This window comes from Polypterus senegalus, chromosome 6, assembly GCF_016835505.1.
Source record: "Polypterus senegalus isolate Bchr_013 chromosome 6, ASM1683550v1, whole genome shotgun sequence".
NCBI lineage: Eukaryota > Metazoa > Chordata > Cladistia > Polypteriformes > Polypteridae > Polypterus > Polypterus senegalus.
In genome coordinates this window covers 89483131-89503151 of record NC_053159.1, presented here as the reverse complement: position 1 = coordinate 89503151, position 20021 = coordinate 89483131, and the positions used below count along the sequence as shown (strand labels likewise).

The window sequence follows — 20021 nt, the reverse complement described above, 5'->3', positions numbered from 1 at the left end:
TTCTAGTTTTACAAAGAAAACTAGAGGGTGGGAATTCTCATACATAGAACAGTACCATTTGTAGCATCAGATGTAGTATTGGATCCTGAAGGGAGATATGTAATGGTCATGGGAGACTTATCTAACTGTAAAATGATTTTGATAAATGTTTATGCACCTAATGTTGATGATAAGGAATTTATACAAAATTTATTTGCATCCATTCCCAATCTGAACACTCATAAAGTTATAATGGCTGGGGACTTTAATTGTGTTTTAAATCCATTTTTAGATTTTTAGACTTCCTCCACAGGGGGAACGGCATCTAACACTGCAAAGATAATTACAAAGTTTATAACTGATCACAACTTATCAGATCCCTGGAGGTTTTTAAACCCAAATTCAAGAACATATTCTTTCTACTCACCAGTACATCATTGCTACTCAAGGATTGATTACTTCTTCATATAAACTTCTTGCCTAAGATTAAATCTTGCAAATACGATGCTATTGTTATTTCTGACCATGCACCTATGATCTTGGAGCTGAAATTACTAAGCCCCATACACTCACCCCTCAGATGGCCTCAACCCGCTTCTATTAGCTGACGAGAATTGTACGGAATTTATATCCAAACAAATCAAATTCTTTCTAGAGACAAATACATCCCCGAGATCTCTGCAGGAATACTCTGGGAAACTCTTAAGGCCTTCTTAAGAGGACAGATTATCTCATATCTTTCCCACAGAAATAAATCCGAAGCAAGAAAGTAGCAGAGATAAAAGCGAAATTACTAAAATAGATGAAGAACATGCCAGACTACCAAGCGAGACTCTACATAGGAGGAGGCAGGCTCTACATTCAGAATTAAACCTCTTGACAACTAAAGAAACTGAACAACTAATTTACAAATCCAGACATCATTACTATGAACATGGAGAGAAAGCTAATAAGCTTTTAGCTCAACAAATTCACAAGCAAGAAGTGCGCAACGCAATCTCGGTAATCACTAACACGAACGGAGATAAAATCATCGAACACAAAAATATAATGCACACTTTCAGAGACTACTATAAATCCCTATATACTACTGAGTTTAAAGAAGACAATATACAATCTAATGCATTTCTGGATACATTACAGATACCACAAATAGACGCTTTTAGTGTGGAGGAACTTGATAAACCTCTGGCATTATCAGAATTACTAGATGCTATAAAGTCACTCCAAGGTGGAAAAGCAGCAGGCCCTGATGGCTACCCTGCAGAGTTTTACAAGAAATTCTCCGCTCAGCTAGCTCCCTCCTATTAGCAACATTTACAGAAGCCAGAGATAACCAATTTCTTCCACAAACCTTTCGCCAAGCACTAATCACTGTCTTTCCAAAACAAAATAAGGACTTATTACAATTTCACTTCTGAATAACAACGTTAAAATACTCTCTAAAATCATAGCCAGAAGGATGGAGAAAGTGCTCCCTCGGTAATATCACAAGACCAAACTGGATTTATTAGGGGCCGACACTTATCTTCAAATCTTCGACGCCTGTTTAATGTAATATACTCACCAACTAAATCAAACACCCCAGAAATATTATTATCATTGGATGCAGAAAAAGCATTCACATGATTGAATGGAAATACCTTTTTACTACATTGGAGAAGTTTGGGTTTGGCCCGAACATTTGTGCATGGATTAAATTACTGTATACTAACCCAGAAGCTTCAGTTTGCATCAATAACATTTGCTCAGACTACTTTAAACTAGAACGTGGCACTAGACAAGGATGCCCCTTGTCACCGCTGCTGTTTGCGATTGCCATTGAACCACTGGCAATACATTGTCGAAATACTGATCAGATAAAGGGGATTAGCAGAGAAGGACTGGAACAGAAAATCTCATTACAGTGGAACCTCGGTTCACGAACGTCCCGGTTCACGTACAACTCGGTTCACGACCAAAAAGATCGCCAAACTTTTGCCTCGGTTCACAACCACACACTCGGTATACGAACAAGCCAGGTTCCCTTGCCTGCCTGCAAGCTGAGCTGAAAGAGACAGAGAAAGAGAGAGAGAGAAAGGGCGAGCGAGCACGTGCCTGCTGGGAAGGGGGAGGAGGAGATTGCTGCACGTGTTTGCCTGCCTATCTGTAGGCTGTAGTGCAAGCGAAAACATCCCCCTCCCCCCACAGGCAGCCTGAGAGAGAAAGAGAGCGCCATGCTTTTTCATTTAAGCAAAGCTGCTCCTTGTTCATTGTTTTCAATAAGACGTGCACTCTCTTTGTGCTCTACAGTATTTCGTGTGCTTTTGCAGTTAACTATGGCTTCTAAGCAAGTGGAGAGTGGTCAGAAGAAAGTTTTGAAGAAAATTGAAATCGAAGTAAAGAAAGAAATTACAAAAGGTGGAAAAAATGTTTACCAGTTTACTCATTTACCAATCTGAGAACCCTCGTGCTTTCAAGCAGCACAATGTAAACAATGCCAGACTGCCAGCAAACATGAAGGGTTGGGTCACAAGAACTTTGTTTTTGGAATGGCTGCATGAGGCTTTCACTCCCACCAGCTAAACAGCTAAAAGCACCAGAAACCCAAGAAATCACAAGAGAAAACACCTGAAGGAAAACACTTCATGCCAGAACTCGTTTCATGCAAGGTTAGTTTTCTTGGTGGTTTTGTATTACGGATTTTTCAAAAGTAATTTTTTAGTTCATAATGCAATTTGTTGCAATGTTATTTTTCTCTTTTTCAAATGTTCGCTTTTTCCTTGTGCTTAAAACTCATGAAAGGTTTACAGATGGAGTTTTTCATAGCGCGATTAGGTGCGATGTTACATTTCTCTTTTTCAAATGTTCGCTTTTTTCCTTGTGCTTAAAACTCATTAAAATTGTTTACATGGAGGACTTCATCGTGTGATTTGTTGCAATGTTACTTTTTTGGTTGCTTGCGAGTTGGTTTTTAAATGAAGTTCGGATTTGTGCGATGTTTTTTTCTGCTGTGCTTAAAACTCATTTTAAAAACATTGTTTACAGCGATCAGGCTTTATGTTTAATAGCGTGATCTCCTGCAATCTCACTTTTTTGTTTGCTTGTGAGTTGGTTTTTGTAAGCGCTTCGGATTTTTTTTTCTGCTGTGCTTAAAAGTCATTTTAAAAAATGCTGCACGAGCACGTGCTACAGAGAGATTAGAGAGCCGGGCAGCAGACAGGGAAGGGATTGGGGGGACGGATAGGTGGGTGTGTGTGTGTGTGTGTGTGTGTGTGTGTGTGTGTGTGTGTTTGTGCGCTCGCGCTACACAGAGAGAGCGTGAGAGAGCCAGCTCCTGTAGCTGATCAGGGAGCCTGGGTGTTTTGTGTCATTGTTATTCAATGTTTTTACATTAGTTTACTATTACACTGTGGATTCTATGGTGTAATTAACTATATTTGTGCTTAATCTTTACATATTTTTACATATTTACATACAGTTTGTACGGTCTGGAATGGATTAATTGTATTTACATACAATCCTATGGGGGAAACTGCTTCGGTTCACGACCAACTCGGTTTACAACCAAAGTTCTGGAATGAATTATGGTCGTGAACCGAGATTCCACTGTATATGCAGATGATATGGTACTGTATATTTCGGACTCAGAAAATTCTGTGCCTGCAGTCTTAGCAGCACTCACAGAATTTCAAAAGATCTCTGGTCTCAGAATTAATCTGAATAAAAGTGTACTCTTTCCAGTGAATTCTCAAGCATATAATATTAGATTAGATACCCTACCTTTTATCATTGCAGAACAGTTTAAATACCTCGGGGTAAATATCACAAGTAAACATAAAGCTCTATATCAACAAAATTTTGCCGTCTGCATGGAAAAAATTAAACAAGACTTGCATAGATGGTCAACTCTTCATCTCACTCTAGCTGGAAGAATTAACACTGTTAAGATGAATATTCTTCCTAAGCTCCTTTTTTTATTTCAAAACATCCCAATATACATTAATAAATCATTCTTTAAGCAATTAGATTCAACAATAACCTCATTTATTTGGAATTCAAAACATCCACGCATCAAAAGAGGAACCCAAACTCTCCTCTTTTAAGTCAGTGGGAAACCAATGTGTTATATTATTTGAAATTGGAAAAAATCAAATACTCAGTTAGAGGATCCGTACAGACTTTTTTCAAAACATGGCAGGATCTAATCAGTAATATTTTAAAATAAGTTTATAAAGCACAGAGAATTTATTAATTAAGGTATGTTTACAAGCCTTAAATTTTACGCCGTTTGGCTTGCTCTCTCTCTCAGGTCTGGGGATCGATCTGTTCTTAACTCAATTATTCTTTTCGTAAAAACTTGATTGTTTTGTATGGATTGTAATAAAATTAATAAAAAAATTTTTTTTAAAAAAGTCATTACCAAGCACTACCTGATCACCTAAGATTGCACATTTCACTAAACACTTTTCTGTGGGCATATTTTTTCTTAAGATCTCCCTGTTTAGATCTTTGTTTGTTTTCTCTAGTACATTTCGGATTCATTATTTGGCTTAATGTGACTTTCTTTTGTTTTTTTCACTACGTTTCACCTTCTGATCCCAAATCAAATCCAAACTGAGTACTGGTATACCTAGACGGGAGCCCATTGTGTCTCCTTTTCTAATGCGCCGTCTTACTCATCACATGTGAAAATGTATATCAGAACATAAGAAGTCTGTCAAATGAGAGTCCATCAAGGCTGTTTGGTTAGCTAATAACTAAGTTGCCTCAATATCACGTCTACTTTTTAACAATAGAACTGACATACATTTTTGCAACATTAAAACAGCCAGGGATATACCAAGTGGCATCAGAGTCCTTTTGTTCTCAATAATTTCCCATCAACTCTTCATCTTGATAATGCATTTCTACTGCCATACACCCTAAATCCACAGATAACCTAATATTTATTTCAAGCACTCATGCCAAGTCCAGAATAAAATGCCATCTGCCTCTTTCTTGCCCATACATTCTAAACACAAAATCTGAGCATTGATTGCAGAAAAGTCTTACCAAGTTGCAAAACACAGCGACTGGCCACCTGCACCTCAATCCTTTCACCATGTGGAGCCTTGTCATCTGGTCCAGCACATCCACATTAAAGTGATCAAATATAGAAATGTAAGTTTTTCTGTTTTTTCTTTTTTAATAGAAATACAATTGCTCTCATCTTGTTTTATTCAGTATATCAAGAAGGTTTTTTTTTTTCCCCAAATAGGACATTGGCACTGCGGTGGGCTGGCGACCTGCCCAGGGTTTGTTTCCCGCCTTGCGCCCTGTATTGACTGGGATTGGCTCCAGCAGACCCCCGTGACCCTGTAGTTAGGATATAGCGGGTTGGATAATGGATGGATGGTTGGAGGACATTGGCACGGGAAAGCAATATAAAAAATTGTCCATGGTGACATTTCTTCTTTTTGCAGTGAAAGGTTCAACAAATCCCATCACCATAGTTTCTGACAGTTGTTTTACTGGTAGCCTACTGAAATGTTTCCCTAAATATGGAATTGCATTTAGCATGTACTTGTTATTCACATCAGCGTCCATCCAGAATTTAATTCCAAACTTGTCAAGTTTTTTTGCCATGTATTGGATGAAAAGGCATCGGCATTTTGTTTGGAGTAATTGTTCATCAACTGTTATGTTCTGCCCAGGCTTAAAACACAGTTCTGCAAAAACGCATGTCTCATGCCTGATACTTGTCACACTTTATAGGTTCTGCTTTAACTTCAGAACTTGGTAGTTTTAGTTGAGCCATAAATACATCCATCCATCCCATCCATTATCCAACCCGCTATATCCTAACTACAGGGTCACGGGGGTCTGCTGGAGGCAATCCCAGCCAACACAGGACGCAAGGCAGGAAACAAACCCCGGGCAGGGCGCACACACACACACACACAGAGCAAGCACTAGGGATAATTCAGGATCGCCAATGCACCTAACCTGCATGTCTTTGGACTGTGAGAGGAAACCCACGCAAACACGGGGAGAACATGCAAACTCCATGCAGGGAGGGCCCGGGAACTGAACCCGGCTCTCCTAACTGCGAGGCAGCAGTGCTACCCACTGTGCCATCATGCCGCCCGTCTTAAATACATTTCCCCTTAATTTGTACCAGTATCCTTATGTTTTTCATTCACTATTTAGTCCAAAGAATACACAAAAACGTATATATGATCCTCTCAATTGGACATATCACACGGCTATCTGGGATTATTGTCAACTACCACTCTATTCTCACATGTAAGACGTACAGTATATACGGTGCTATGTCTGCCTCTGGTGTAGCCTTGTGTGCAAAACATGAGTTGCTTTAAATACAGTATACCATATCTATTAAAGTATTGATCCACATGCCTGTTTTATGTTAATGTTAATAGATATACAGTAGGCCATACCAGGAATGCTGTACTTGGGGTTTGACATTTTATTATACATAATTTTACTCTATATTGCATGCCTCAAAATGTAACCCTGGTATAAGACATGGTTCTTCTGTTTATGTAGAATAAAAATAGTACTCTACTTCTGTCTCTCTGCAGGCAGACAAAATGTCATGGGAGTCAAAAGAAACTAAATATAAAACAAAAAGTGGATGAGTGAACCAAAGAATAACATAAAATAAAATAATATTTAAACAAAATTCACCCTTCTTCCATCTTACTACTATACACGTATTTTGGCATGCTTTCTTTTTCAGTCTCTTTCCACAAGTCTTCCTTTCTCTGTGATAATGTGTCTTCACCCCAGACACCCACCAACTTTACACTCATTAGGCTTCTGACAAAGGCTGATCTTTAAATCTTATTTTGTGTCACACCCTATCAGGTATTCATATTTCTTCAGGGTTAGCTGTATAAAACCAATATTTAAACTTGGAGCCTGACCGTCTGTGAATAAATTACACAATATACATATGCTTTTGCTTGTCCAAAAGAACCACTGAAACTAGAAGATCTTCCTTAAGGAATACTGTTTTTCATCTCACTCTTTGCTAACTGACCATATTCCATTTTAACTGTGGTCAATGTAAGCTAATATATCTCTGTTTGGATGAATTTGAAAATATTTTTTTAAATTTTACTAATTTCTATACTATTTATTCTTATCTACTGTAGATATGTACTGTATGTAATTTATGTATTTACTAGATTATGTATGCTATTGATTACGTGCTTTTCTATTTCTTTATTATAATAATAGATCTGTGTAAGAGCTCAGAGCCTGTTTTCAATAAAGAAAGCTATAAAAATAAACTTAAAAAGTCACTTGAATTTCACTTTCTTAGATGGCCAAGAAACACACATGAATATAAAATAGCAAAGATTTAAAATTCATGACTTAAAAAAAAAATGTGTATTTGTGGTTTGAGAATGCCAGACACAGCAATCTGAGTTCATTGCAACTGTACAGTTGTAGCTGTAAATAAATGACTACATGTATAGGAGAGTAAAATATTCAGAAACCCTTTAGAACTTCACCTTTGCTCCAGATACTCCATGCAGCACCATCAATAAGCTATCAAGACAGGTGGCTGTTAGAGTCCTACTATCAGTATTATAAATCTTGTTCTCTCTGCCAGCTGTGGAAAGAACCAAACTATTCTCAGTTCAATAATGTTCAGGCACCTTTTGAAGATGCATGTCTTTACAAAGCATCTTGGAACTGTTTGGAGCTGCTTAGGCTTTCAGCCATCCTGCTTTTATATATCATAGCTGGACTGACCCTAATCAGGGGTGAACACATAATGATTCTGTTTTTGATTGTTAGCCTTCATTGAACTTTTTGACTCAGTATTGTACTAAACTTCTTGGATTCTCTTTTCAACTCATTCTCTATTGTTTATTATGATATACGTTCCAATTACTCATAGGTATTTTATATATGTTTGTGATTAGTTTCTGCTGTTTATCTAGTGTGATGGACGGCCAGCAGCTCAACCCAGCTGGGACACCCAAAGAGTCGAAGGATGGGGGAAGGCAGCTACTTTGGGACACTACCTCCCCTAGAACACTAGATGGCAGCTTCCCTGCAGCATAATGGTGCCCCAAATTCCCGCAGGGCATCGCAGCCCTGCTGGGTACCGTGGGCACAGCCAGGGGACGCTATGAGAAGACTCTTTATTTTCTACATAGCCCAGAAGTACTAGAAGGTCACAGGAACAGAAGACCAGAAATACTTCCGGGCTGAAGAAAAACTTAAGATCTCTATCTGACCTGGAAGTGCTGACAAGTCACATGAACGAAAGGATGGTAGTACTTCTGGGTCGGACACTATTTCAAGGACTGCAGTGAACCCAGCAGACGAGCCAGAGTAGGTGGAGGTGAACAAAGCTTGCTGGGAGGTGTGTAGGAGAAAGAGAAAGGAAAAAGAATATTACAGGTACTGTGTGATTGTTTGTTACTTGTGGCTGTGGTGATGGAGAGCACTGTGAAGAAAAGAAAAGGAATAAAACGTGTTCTTGGTGCTTTTAAGTCGTGTTGTCAGTGTCGGTCTGTTGGGTTAGATGAGTAACAGTGCCCTCTAATGTTACACTAAATATGGATTTTTATGTATGTAAATGTTTCAAAGGTTTTGTATTATCATTTTATTACTAATATGAACATGACAAACGTTTCTCACCACAATTGTCTCTTCAGTATCCTAATTGTTCACCAAACAACAGCAAAAATACAGCCAGAATAGGCAACTCAAAATTCAACACAACAAAGTATTTGGTACTGGAAATGCCGCTTGGGAACTTGTACCCGGACGTGGGAAGCGAACTCAGGTTTCCTTACTGCAAGGCAGCAGCACTACCCACTGCGCCACCGTGCCGCATATTATCTGTGCACCCTCGGGCATATTTTTTGTGAACTGAAAATAAGGTTGGCCTTCATTTGTATTCTACTTACCCATCACCCCCACTAAACCCCCCTCCCTTGAAAACCCAGCATCCCTCCTAAATTTTTGGTTTCAGATAATAAGGTTTTCAATAACATATTATCTTGAACTCTTATTGAGTGTGAAAACTGTTGAAATTACACCCCTGAGGGTTTTAGTATATAGTTGTAAATATTAAAACATTAAAACAACTTTGTTGAAAAGAGGCTATTTAGCCCAATTCTATTCACCTAATTTCTCCAAAATTACATCAAGTTGAGTTTTAAAGTTCCCTTAAAGACTGCTATCTGCCACACTGCTTGGCAACATATTCCATGTGTTAACATTTATGTGAAAGCTGCTCTTAATAAATTTCCATCTATATTATTTTCGAAGAATGTAATAAGTAGAAGTTGGTTTCTGCAATACTAATTCCCTGCAAACTGTATTCCAGGTAATGTCTCACAAGTGCATTATACAACTTAATCATAACTTCTGTTGACTGATATTGCATAAATCATGCTTTATAATGTGACATCCTATTACTCTTCTTAGTCAATTCAGTGCACTGAATGTGGAGAGTGAAGAGCCTATTGTGACTTCTAGGTCCTTCTCATAAAGTGTATTTTCATGTCTGAAACCTCCCCATTGTGTATTCAAATCTAACATTCTTTCATCCTATATTTAATACTTTACTTTTATTTACAGTTATGTTTATCTGCCACATATCTCCTCAAGCCTGTATTCTGCCTAGGTCGTTCTGTAATGATTAGGCAGCTTCTATTGTATAAGTAACATTTGCAAAAGTAACTAGCTTGTTATGTATGTTCTTATCAAGATCATTAATGTATATTACGAAAAGCTGTGACCCCATCAGATATCCTCAATAGACATTACTTTTAACATCACCTAATTAGAAAAATATTCTTGTACCATAACCATTTGTTTCCAGAGTTTAAGCCAACTTTTAACCCTTCTTTACATTGCACCATGAATTCCCATTTCTTTTGATCCTTAACCTCTCATAGGATCTGGGAACTTATCAAATGTGTTTTGAAAATCGAGATAATTAATATCATATGTACCTATGTGATCGTGTCTATTTGTTGCCTCCTCATAGAATTCCAGCCTATTAAAGAAACGTGGTCTCTCTGTCTAAATCCATGCTGAATCCTCACTGTTTGCACCTGTTTTTGCCTTGTGATGCTTAATCTTTTTACTAATAATTGTTTCAACTAATTCACATGTGATGCAGATTAAGCTTACTGGCCTATATAGTTACTTATATTAATATTATTATTTAATATAATTAAATAACACCAGGATTTTCCCAGTGGTCAGTGATTTCTGAAAAATAAGCATCAATGGTTTATATATAGTATGTCCTCTATATATGTGTACAGTATGTGTAAGTGCTCTAGGCCTGTACACATTGAAGAACAAAATCCAAAAATTAAATAAATACTACTAATTAAAAGGTGCCTTCTAAATAAGCAATAATAATAATCATTGATAGCAAGCTTCAGCCAAGTCTCCACTACACTCAAAGTGAGCTTCTGCTGGATTCATCAGGTTCCATATTCTCACATACGGTAACATGTTTAGGAACCACATACATAACTATAATATTTCTAACAAAGAGGAAAACACAGTTGGACTTCTATTTTTAGAATGCACTATGTCTATAATATATTCATCCTTCTTCTAGCATTTTGTGATTTTTGTCATTTCAGGATAAAAAGCTTCAGGTACAGGTATATGTTGCAGGAAATTAAGAGGAGACAGAAACTTACTTTTCTACTGTAAAATTTCTGCTTGGCTTTTGTTGCCAGCTAGTCCTAGACATTGGAGGAATAACTAAAAATTAGTTTTCTATCTGGTTTTATTGTTAACCTTCCAACCTTGACTAGAGTATGACTAGTGAGCAGTGAACCATGGTGAATTTGCTTTGTCATGAGTTGAGAAAAAATGTGGAAATGTTTGGGAATTTCAGTGAACTCAATGGTGCAGTAGTATATTAAGAGTCTTTGAGGGCTAAGGAAGCACCAGCCAGTTATGCTGGGCTAATTATTGAGGCCAAAAAAATGTGGCCTGAGCTGTGAGGCAGCAGTGATAACCACTGCACCACCTTTACTCCTTCACATAAAAATATACTCTCAGTCCACTATACTCTGACTCCTTTATCTCGATCTGTGTCTCTAATGGTCCTATCACAACGACTAACTAACACCCACACAGCCTGTATTGTAAGGAAGCAATTTTATATACTCGGCTGGGCTGTCCATGTTACTAAACGATTGGCGCTACATGCTTAATCAGACAGTGAAGACACAACATACAGTGAATGAATCTATGCAGAACAACAGCGTATTTTGATACTATTCTTATTGTGGTCAGCTAATGTACCTCTCAATGTACCTTTTTTCTTTTTTAAACACATGCTGGGTACTAATCAAGTAGAGACATCACATATGTAGGTATGCACCATTAATTATTCACGCTTACGCAAAACAGACTAAGGTGGAGTACGCTTAAATTAAGCATGTATTACACAAATCCAGCAGTTTGCACAGATTAGTCAGTCACATTCCCATCAAATATGGCTGACATGCTGGCTTTGCAAAGCATTACTGGGTAAATATGGAGTACCTAAAAAAAGCTATGGTGAATTTTCAGGGTAAAATATGGCAAACAAGGTCACCTACACACCCAGCAAATTCTTTGCAAAAACACTTGGGTAAATTTCACAAATCAACACTAAGTGTGACTATATACAGTATGCAGAAAAATTATACTTTCATATGAACTAATAACTATAGCCAACAACACCTAAACAATCTTACTATTTTTTGTTCCCATTAATTTTATAATATATTAAAACATACCAGTAAATACTTTTCATTTTGAATATGAAAGTTAATACAGTTAATGTTTTTTCCCCATTATATTTTCTATTTTTAAATGCATATTAGATATACAGATATAACATAAAATGCATGTGTAAAAATTCCCCATCCAACCACATACCACATAAATCTTACTTTACCGATAAACTCAGAGGTAAAGGTGTGTCTTTTTTATTATCTTTCTACTTCAAATAATTCTACAAATGTACATACTTTCTTTTCATACTGCCTTACTGTAAATCATTAATTATATTTTTAGTGAACAAATCTAATTAAAAGTAAACAGGAGCATGCTGACCTTCAGGTACAAAGATAATGGCAAGTACCACACCGCCTGCTATAATAAGCATTCCTCCCTGGGTAATTCGGCGTCCAAGTAAATTTAATAAGGTCAAGTTGATGAACAAGGAAGGGAAGTCCATTAATGCAAAGATGATTTGAGCCAAATACATGCTTAGTCCAAATTTCTGCAGATCCATAACCAAGCCGTAGTATCCTAGACTGCATGAACACCTTGATTAAAAAAAATATATAGTAATTTAACTTTCAGTACATACTTATGCTAACCATGCTATGTTTGAAAGACTGTTATTTAAAACAATTAAGCAAACAGTCAATCACTTTCAGTTAAACAATGAAGAAATAGGTGAATACTTGCGTCAAAAATTCATAACATTGTGCTATTTTCATGTTATGTTTATGTTTGGCGAAATCAGAATACTAAAACAACTTTTTTACAGTATATAATACACAAGAATCCTTATTTTAGACAAGAGCCTATAGATTTTAAGAAATTAGTTTAAAATCATACCAAAGTATCATAAGGCAAATGGTAATTTTCCTTAGCTGTGGTATGCGTACAAGATCAAAGTGTGTATGAGATGTCTTATTCACGTGAATTTCTTTATCCATGTGCATATGTAGCACCTAAAATAAATTAAACAGATTTAAGTAAAATTTATTATTGCAAGATATATTCATAGAAAGGCACATTCTGTCACTATTATCTTTGATTAGCATTGTAACCCCTAATTGGAACAAACCCCAAATCTTTAATATGCTGCTGAAGAAAGGAGGCAGTTATTGTGTTGGATAGTCAATTTAAATTTAAGTTAGTAAACAAGATTTTTTTTTTCTTTCCCAAACAGATTAGTGTACCACATTAATGATGCCATGGTCTAAAGAGAGCTGACATACCTTCAAGAAAAATGCTGTCGGTGGTCAAATGTCTCAAGATGTTTACAAAACGATAGCAAAACATTATGGATTGAATAATCTTTTGTAAGACTAAAATTCAGGCAATGGATTAGTAAAAAAGTACTCTAGTGGTTTATCCTTCAAAATACATCTCAACTGCAGAGTTACAAGAATACTCATGAGAATAGCCCACCAATGCAGATGAAAGATGTTTTCAAGGATTTACTTACATTTAAACAGCACTGCAAATTGATTCTGAGCAATCAAAATATTCTTAATTGTGGGGTCTTGGCAATATTCAATATTTTTCAAGATTCTAATGTTCAAATATGAATTGATATAATTGAAATATGGATAAAACATATATCAATATGCTTATAAATTCAAATGAAAATATTAAATGTATTAGTAAAATGCAATTGTATCTGTTGCAGAAATACAAATAACATAACACAGCATTCTTAAACCCACTTAATCAAAAGTCAGGGTTTTGCGGGGGCAACATACAGCACTGCCGCTCTTCAAGCACTATTAGATGTGAATAACAAAAGCACATTGTTTAATCTATGATGCATTAAAATCCTTAACTATATAAAAATAACAAACAAATTGTGAGCAATTTGCTAATCAAATCCAGAAATGAGTGAGATGTGAAGAATCAAAGGAATAGCTGAGAGGTACAACAGGTACAGTTCACCTCCACAGTGATCTTCTTCCCCTCTTCTGGAAGATGGTTAATTCTGGCCACTCGCTGGATCTCTCTCACAGCTTTATCATAGTGATTGTTCAGGACAAGCCAGCGAGCAGACTCAGGAATCCACCTAGGGAGGAAAATAGATACAATTCATCTCATGAAATAAAATGAAATGTTACATTTGATTGCATGAATGATTAATTCTGCTAAGAAGTAAACCTACCTGTTTAACTCAAGTTTGGTATGACTCTGATAAATTTGCATGCATTCCTAATATTATGCTAAGCTGTACTGTATATGTAAGAGATTTAGTTTAATATTAATGTTTACAACAAAAGGAATGATAGAGACCAGAAAATGGCATGACTGTAACACTTTTTCTTACATACAATTGCTGCAGTAACTCCTTTGCTGTTGTTTCACATGATAATGCAGACTGAATATAACTAAGCACTTTCAGTCGATCAGGCATTAGCCTGTTACAGATCCTTTCTGGTGTGTGAGCATTCTCTCTGATAGACTGTGTCACTGGCTAGGGTTGGTGATTGGCAATAATAGATATAATGAGGTTATTAGAAATAAACTTGATGCATTAGGATTAAAAGTCAAGACGGAGATAAAGAGTTTAGGGGTAACTGTTGACTCTGACCTGAATTTTAACTCACATATTAATCAGATTACTACAGCATTTTTTCACTTACGAAATATAGCAAAAGTTAGACCTCTTATAACATTGCAAGATGCTGGGAAATTAGTTCACGCTTTTGTTTTCAGTCGACTAGATTACTGTAACGCACTCCTCTCAGGACTACCCAAAAAAGACATCAATCGATTGCAATGAGTGTAGAATGCAGCTGCTAGAATCTTAACTAGTAAAAGAAAATCCGAGCACATTTCTCAAGTTTTGATGTCACTACATTGTTTACCTGTGTCATTTAGAATTGACTTTAAAATACTGCTTATGGTTTACAAAGCCTTTAATAATCTCGCTCCATCTTATATTTCAGAATGTGTTACACCTTGCAGTCCAAATCGTAACCTTAGATCTTCAAATGAGCTTCTACTTAGAACTCCAAGAGCTAAACTTAAAAGAAGTGCTGAGGCGGCTTTCTGCCTAATATCAGGCTAATATGGTGGAACATTTTAAAACACTGCTGAAAACACTTTAACATGGCTTTCTCATAGCTTCATCTTAGTTTAATTCTGATGCTCTGTATATTCAATTAATTATCATTATTATTCATGGTGGCTCCAAAATCCGTACTAACCCATACTTTCTCTTCTGTTCTTTTTCCGGTTTTCTGTAGTGGTGATCTGCACTGCCACCACCACCTAATCAAAGCACCGTGATGTACCTACATTGATGGATTAAAGGGCAGAAGTCCACATGACCGTCATCATCAAATTCTTCCATGAGAACCCTGAATACAATGAGGACTGATTGAGGTCATTTATGTTAGGTAGAAAACCTAGAGGGGGCTGGGCGGTCTCGTGGCCTAGAACTTCTGCAGATTTTATTTTTTTCTTCAGCCGTTTGTAGTTTTTTTTTTGTTTTTTGTGTCCTCCCTGGCCAGAAAACACTATGTTAATTTGTGTTCCCTAATTTTAATTCTTATTTATTTTGTCTTTTTTCTCTTTCTTCATCATGTAAAGCACTTTGAGCTACATTGTTTGTATGAAAATGTGCTATATAAATAAATGTTGTTGTTGTTGTTGCCTTGCGCCCAATGCTCGCAGAAAATAAATGGAAGTATCGATTACAATACAATTAAATAATTGGAGTGCATAGAGACCTAACCAAAATTGAAATAGTATTGCCAGCGTGGCATAATGGTTAAGGCTCTTAAACCTCAAATCCTGAGGTTGTGGGTGCAAATCTCAGTACTGACTCTCTGTGACCAAACAAACAAAATGTAGCGTACTGAATCTGAAATGTTGTAAGTCACCTTAGATGAAGACATCAGCCACATACAGTAAGTAAATAGCCATTAGCTGATTAAAGCCTATCCTTGAATTTTTGCTGAGGTTTTTGAAGTTGATTCATTTCATTGTATGATCAGAAGGCTATTAGAGAATGCACAAAAGCATAATACAAAAATGAGTATCATTACCTCTACCACTGAAAAATGTCATTATTCTCTTTCTACTATAAAAATGATGTATTTGTACGCCATAATCAGGTCATTATTCCTGACAGCATAATTCTCTAGAAAATAATGCAGCCACAAACTTTTTTAAAACCTGTTTAATTAAAAGTTTGCAAATCAAAGTGGAAGTAAATACATACATACACTTAATGGCCACTTTATAAGGTATGCCTTGCTAGTACCGGGATGAACCACCTTTTGCCTTCAGAACTGTCATAATTCATCATGGCATAGTTTCAACAAGGTGCTGGAAACATTCCTCAGGGATCAGCATCATGCAGTTGCTGCAGATTGGTCGGCCTTACATCAAAGATGTTAATCTCCAATTCCACCACATCCCAAAGGTGCTGTATTGGATTGAGATTTAGTGGCTGTGGAGGCCATTTGAGTACAATGAACTCATTGTCATATTCAAGAAACCAGTTTGAGATGATTTGAGCTTTGTGACATGGTGCATTATCCTGCTGGAAGTAGCCATCAAAAGATGGGTACACTGTGGTCATAAAGGGATGGATATGGTCAACAACAATACTCAGGTAGGGTGTGGCATTTAGACAATGCTCAGTTGGTACTAGGGGACTCAAGTGTGCCAAGAAAATACTACCCCCCCACCCCATCCCCCCCTGGGCACACACACATTACATGACCACAACCAGCCTAAACCGTTGATACAAGGCAGGATAAATCCATGCTTTTAAGTTGATGACACCAAATTCTGACCCTACCATCCGAATGTCACAGCAGAAAGTGAGACTCATCAGACCAGGTTACATTTTTTCAGTCTTCTATTGTTCAGTTTTGGTGAACCTGTGCAGATTGTAACCTTGGTTGCCTGTTCTTAGTTGACAGGAGTAGCATCTGCTTCAAGATTCGATGTGTTGCACATTTAGAGATCTCTTCTGCATACCTCAGTTGTAACGAGTGGTTATTTGAGCTACTGTTGCCTTTCTATCAGCTCAAACCAGTCTGGCCATTCTCCTCTGATCTCTGGCATCAACAAAGCATTTTCGCAAAGAGAACTGCCACCCACTGGATATTTTCCCTTTTTCTGACAATTCTCTGTAAACCTTAGAGATGGCTGTGTGTGAAAATCAATGTAGATCAGCAGTTTCTGAAATACTCAAACCAGCCCGTCTGGCACCAACAGCCATGCCTCATTCAAAGTCACTCAAATCACCTTTCTTCCCCTTTCTGATACTCGGATCTTAACAATGTCTACATGCCGAAATGCATTGATTTTCTTTCATGTGATTGGATAATTAGATATTTGTGTTAATAAGCAGTTGAACAGTTGTACCTAATAAAGTGACCAGTGACTGTACATACATAGACACACGTGAACAGAATGCTTTCTTATCTGCTATTATATTATAAAATCTTTGCATATGAAAGAAATATTAATTGAATAAATGAGAAAAAAATATTTTCATTTTCAGTAATTTTGTTTCTACCTAATAATTTCTGTGAAATATATTAATTGTCCCAATCACAAGTAAAGAACTGGAAAAAAGACCCCTCCATTTATTATTAATGTCATGTGCCATGATGTGCAAAATTTCCAGGAACAGCTACAGATGATGCAGATTCTCTTTACAAGAAAATAATGCTAAGAAAATATCAAGTTAACTAATGAATTATTCTTATGCATGTAACAAAACAGCAGGATTGACACAAAGCTGCTGTCAAACAGAAGGATTACATTTGGATCAAAGAAACAAAAAACAGATCTAGAAACTATGTTTGGTGGCTTATCACCTTTTGTTTATAGATGAAATGGACTGTTACTGGTAAGTGAATTTTGGGTCGCAGTCATACCACTCTGTGGTGCTATTTTCATCCATTTTATGTCACAATTCTCAAAATGAGTATTCAAAATTATTCAACTTTGAATGGCTATGTCCTGCTAACGTTTTCATGTCTAATCCCTGGGTGGAGGTGTCTGTGGTATTAACACTGTCTCTTTTTGTTTTCTTTCTGTCTTCCTGAAAAATCTTCTTTGTTTAATGTATCTTTTTTTGGAACTTTAAGTTACAAAGGTATATAGGAAATACATCAAGATCATTGAAAAGTGGTGGTGTAGTGGTTTGCACTTCAAGCACTAGGGTTGTGGGTTCAAATCCCACTACTGATGCAATGTGTATAAAGTTGTTACTTTATTAAATGTACATTTTAATTCTTTTACTATGTTTTCTCTGTTTATCACTTCCAATGAAGACTGGAAGACTTGAAGATGTTTCATTTGGCATATGAAATTAACTATCAGTAATTAATCATTTACACATATGAACCAAAATGCTTGAAAATATTTACGTTCTCATAAGATTTCTTTAAGATAATAATTTTGGAAACTGGTAGAAACACGCAAAGTTGCCACACTCAATGATATTTAATGGAATCACTGCAGAAAGCCAGGAGGGAGCATGGATGACCTGGTCAAGGGCAGATGAAATCTGTGCAGACTGCAACTTTATTTTTCACTCTTTCCTGTTACTAGCTGGCATATGCTGAATTCATTAATTCTTGTCTATTTATTATACATAAACCAATCAAGAACAAACATGATATTTAAGTAGTAGTAGTAATAGTAGTGTGTATAGCTGTACACAAATATATATGGTATTTTCTTCTTAGCATTCTGCTTTTCCTATATTGCTGAATGTTATTCTGTGTTTTATATATTAAAGTGCACTTTCTAGGAATAAATTTAATTGATTTGAATTTCCCATAACAAAATGTAAACAAAACTGATAAATTACATACCAGCTGCATACAAAAAAGAAGAAGAAAGGCACAGAAATTGACAGCTGCAGTTTCCTCCATGTTCGGATGCTATATGCAATCCCTGCCAGTAGCAGCTGTCCAGCAGTGAAGCCAAAAGAGCCAAGCGTGCCAATGCATGCACGTGATTTGGTAGGAATCCATTCCATCACTGGTAATAAAAAGGAAGGTCAAATGAATATCTACCATAATATCGTAATATATACTGTAGATCAAAAAAAGGGTTTATTTTAGGCAAAACTGTAGTTTCAGCTGGGAGCGCATTGCAAAGGACCTGCAAATAATAAACCATTTCATAAAAATGTCTAACCTATATTATAATCCCTTTTAGGAATTACAACAAATAACAAGAAAAAACATTTTTTACAATTATATATTTGGTAACACTTTAGTACAGGGATTGAAAAAATGCAGATTTACTCTTATGTAATGAGACATTAGAAAATGCTTATTTCTATGTTAATAACACAAAGCATTAGTAAAGTGGTTATTCATCTGTGCAATTTGAACTCATCAAATAACTTCACTTTAGTATGGTCAGAAGTGGCTAAACTGAGACATACTGAATTACTCTTGATAATGTAAATTTCAGTATGAGATCTGTGGATCCTTCATATTCATAAGTCATTTTTCCAGTGTATCAAATGCTCCTAACATGTCATATTGCACAGATGAATAACCACTTTACTGATGATTTATAAGTGTAATTAAGACCAGAAAAATCTTTTGTTAAGGTCTTATTACACAAGAGTAAATGAGTGATAGCTGCATTTTTGCAGTGCCTAAAGTGTTACCATATATTTATATGCTTTTTTTAGACTGCATACACAATCAATTATGAATGGTGCTATATACCTTAACATTTGTAAAGAATCCCCTATAATGCCACCAGAGGTCACTATAACTTGAGATAAAATTACATCTTTGAGTATATCTTTATATATATTCTAATATGCTACTGTGGCTGTTCATTTGTCTGTCCAGGATTTTAAATCACCTGTAGCTCACAAACCGTTTGACCTATTGACCTGAAATTTGGTACACATATACTATGTGACGTCTACTATCCGCTTGCGGGGTGATGACTGACCTCCAAGGCTATTCCTCTTTTTATTTTTATTTTATTGTAGAATCAACTCTCGGCACCGGGCAGCAGGGCGACTGTGCGGCACATGCGTACGGGCGCCATTCTCTTCCCTACCACCTTCACCATCACTTCCCCTACCTCTTTATATCTTAAATCATTCTTGAGGCAGACTGAAGATTTAAGTGCCAGCTTAAATGAAAAATGAAGGAAAACGTACTAAGGAATTGCAACACAAATACTGATTTAATCAGTTTTAACGCGAAAAGATGCTGACGAAAAAAGAAAAGAAGCTGCCCGCTAGGGTGGAAAAAAGAAGAGCTGGTCTGGAAGCAGCAAGTGCATCAACC

General features: G+C 36.5%; 1 protein-coding gene across 1 annotated transcript in view; it reads right to left on the bottom strand.

Moving 5' to 3' along the window:
* The window catches only part of LOC120530574 (solute carrier family 22 member 6-A-like), a 58499-nt gene that overhangs the window by 15166 nt on the left and 23312 nt on the right, over nucleotides 1-20021 (bottom strand). The window contains exons 4-7 of the mRNA XM_039754994.1: nucleotides 18570-18738; nucleotides 13666-13789; nucleotides 12583-12698; nucleotides 12070-12284 (exon numbers count right to left, since the gene is read on the bottom strand). Coding sequence (XP_039610928.1) covers nucleotides 12070-12284; nucleotides 12583-12698; nucleotides 13666-13789; nucleotides 18570-18738 — 624 coding nt within the window. The remainder of the gene's footprint in view (nucleotides 1-12069; nucleotides 12285-12582; nucleotides 12699-13665; nucleotides 13790-18569; nucleotides 18739-20021) is intronic.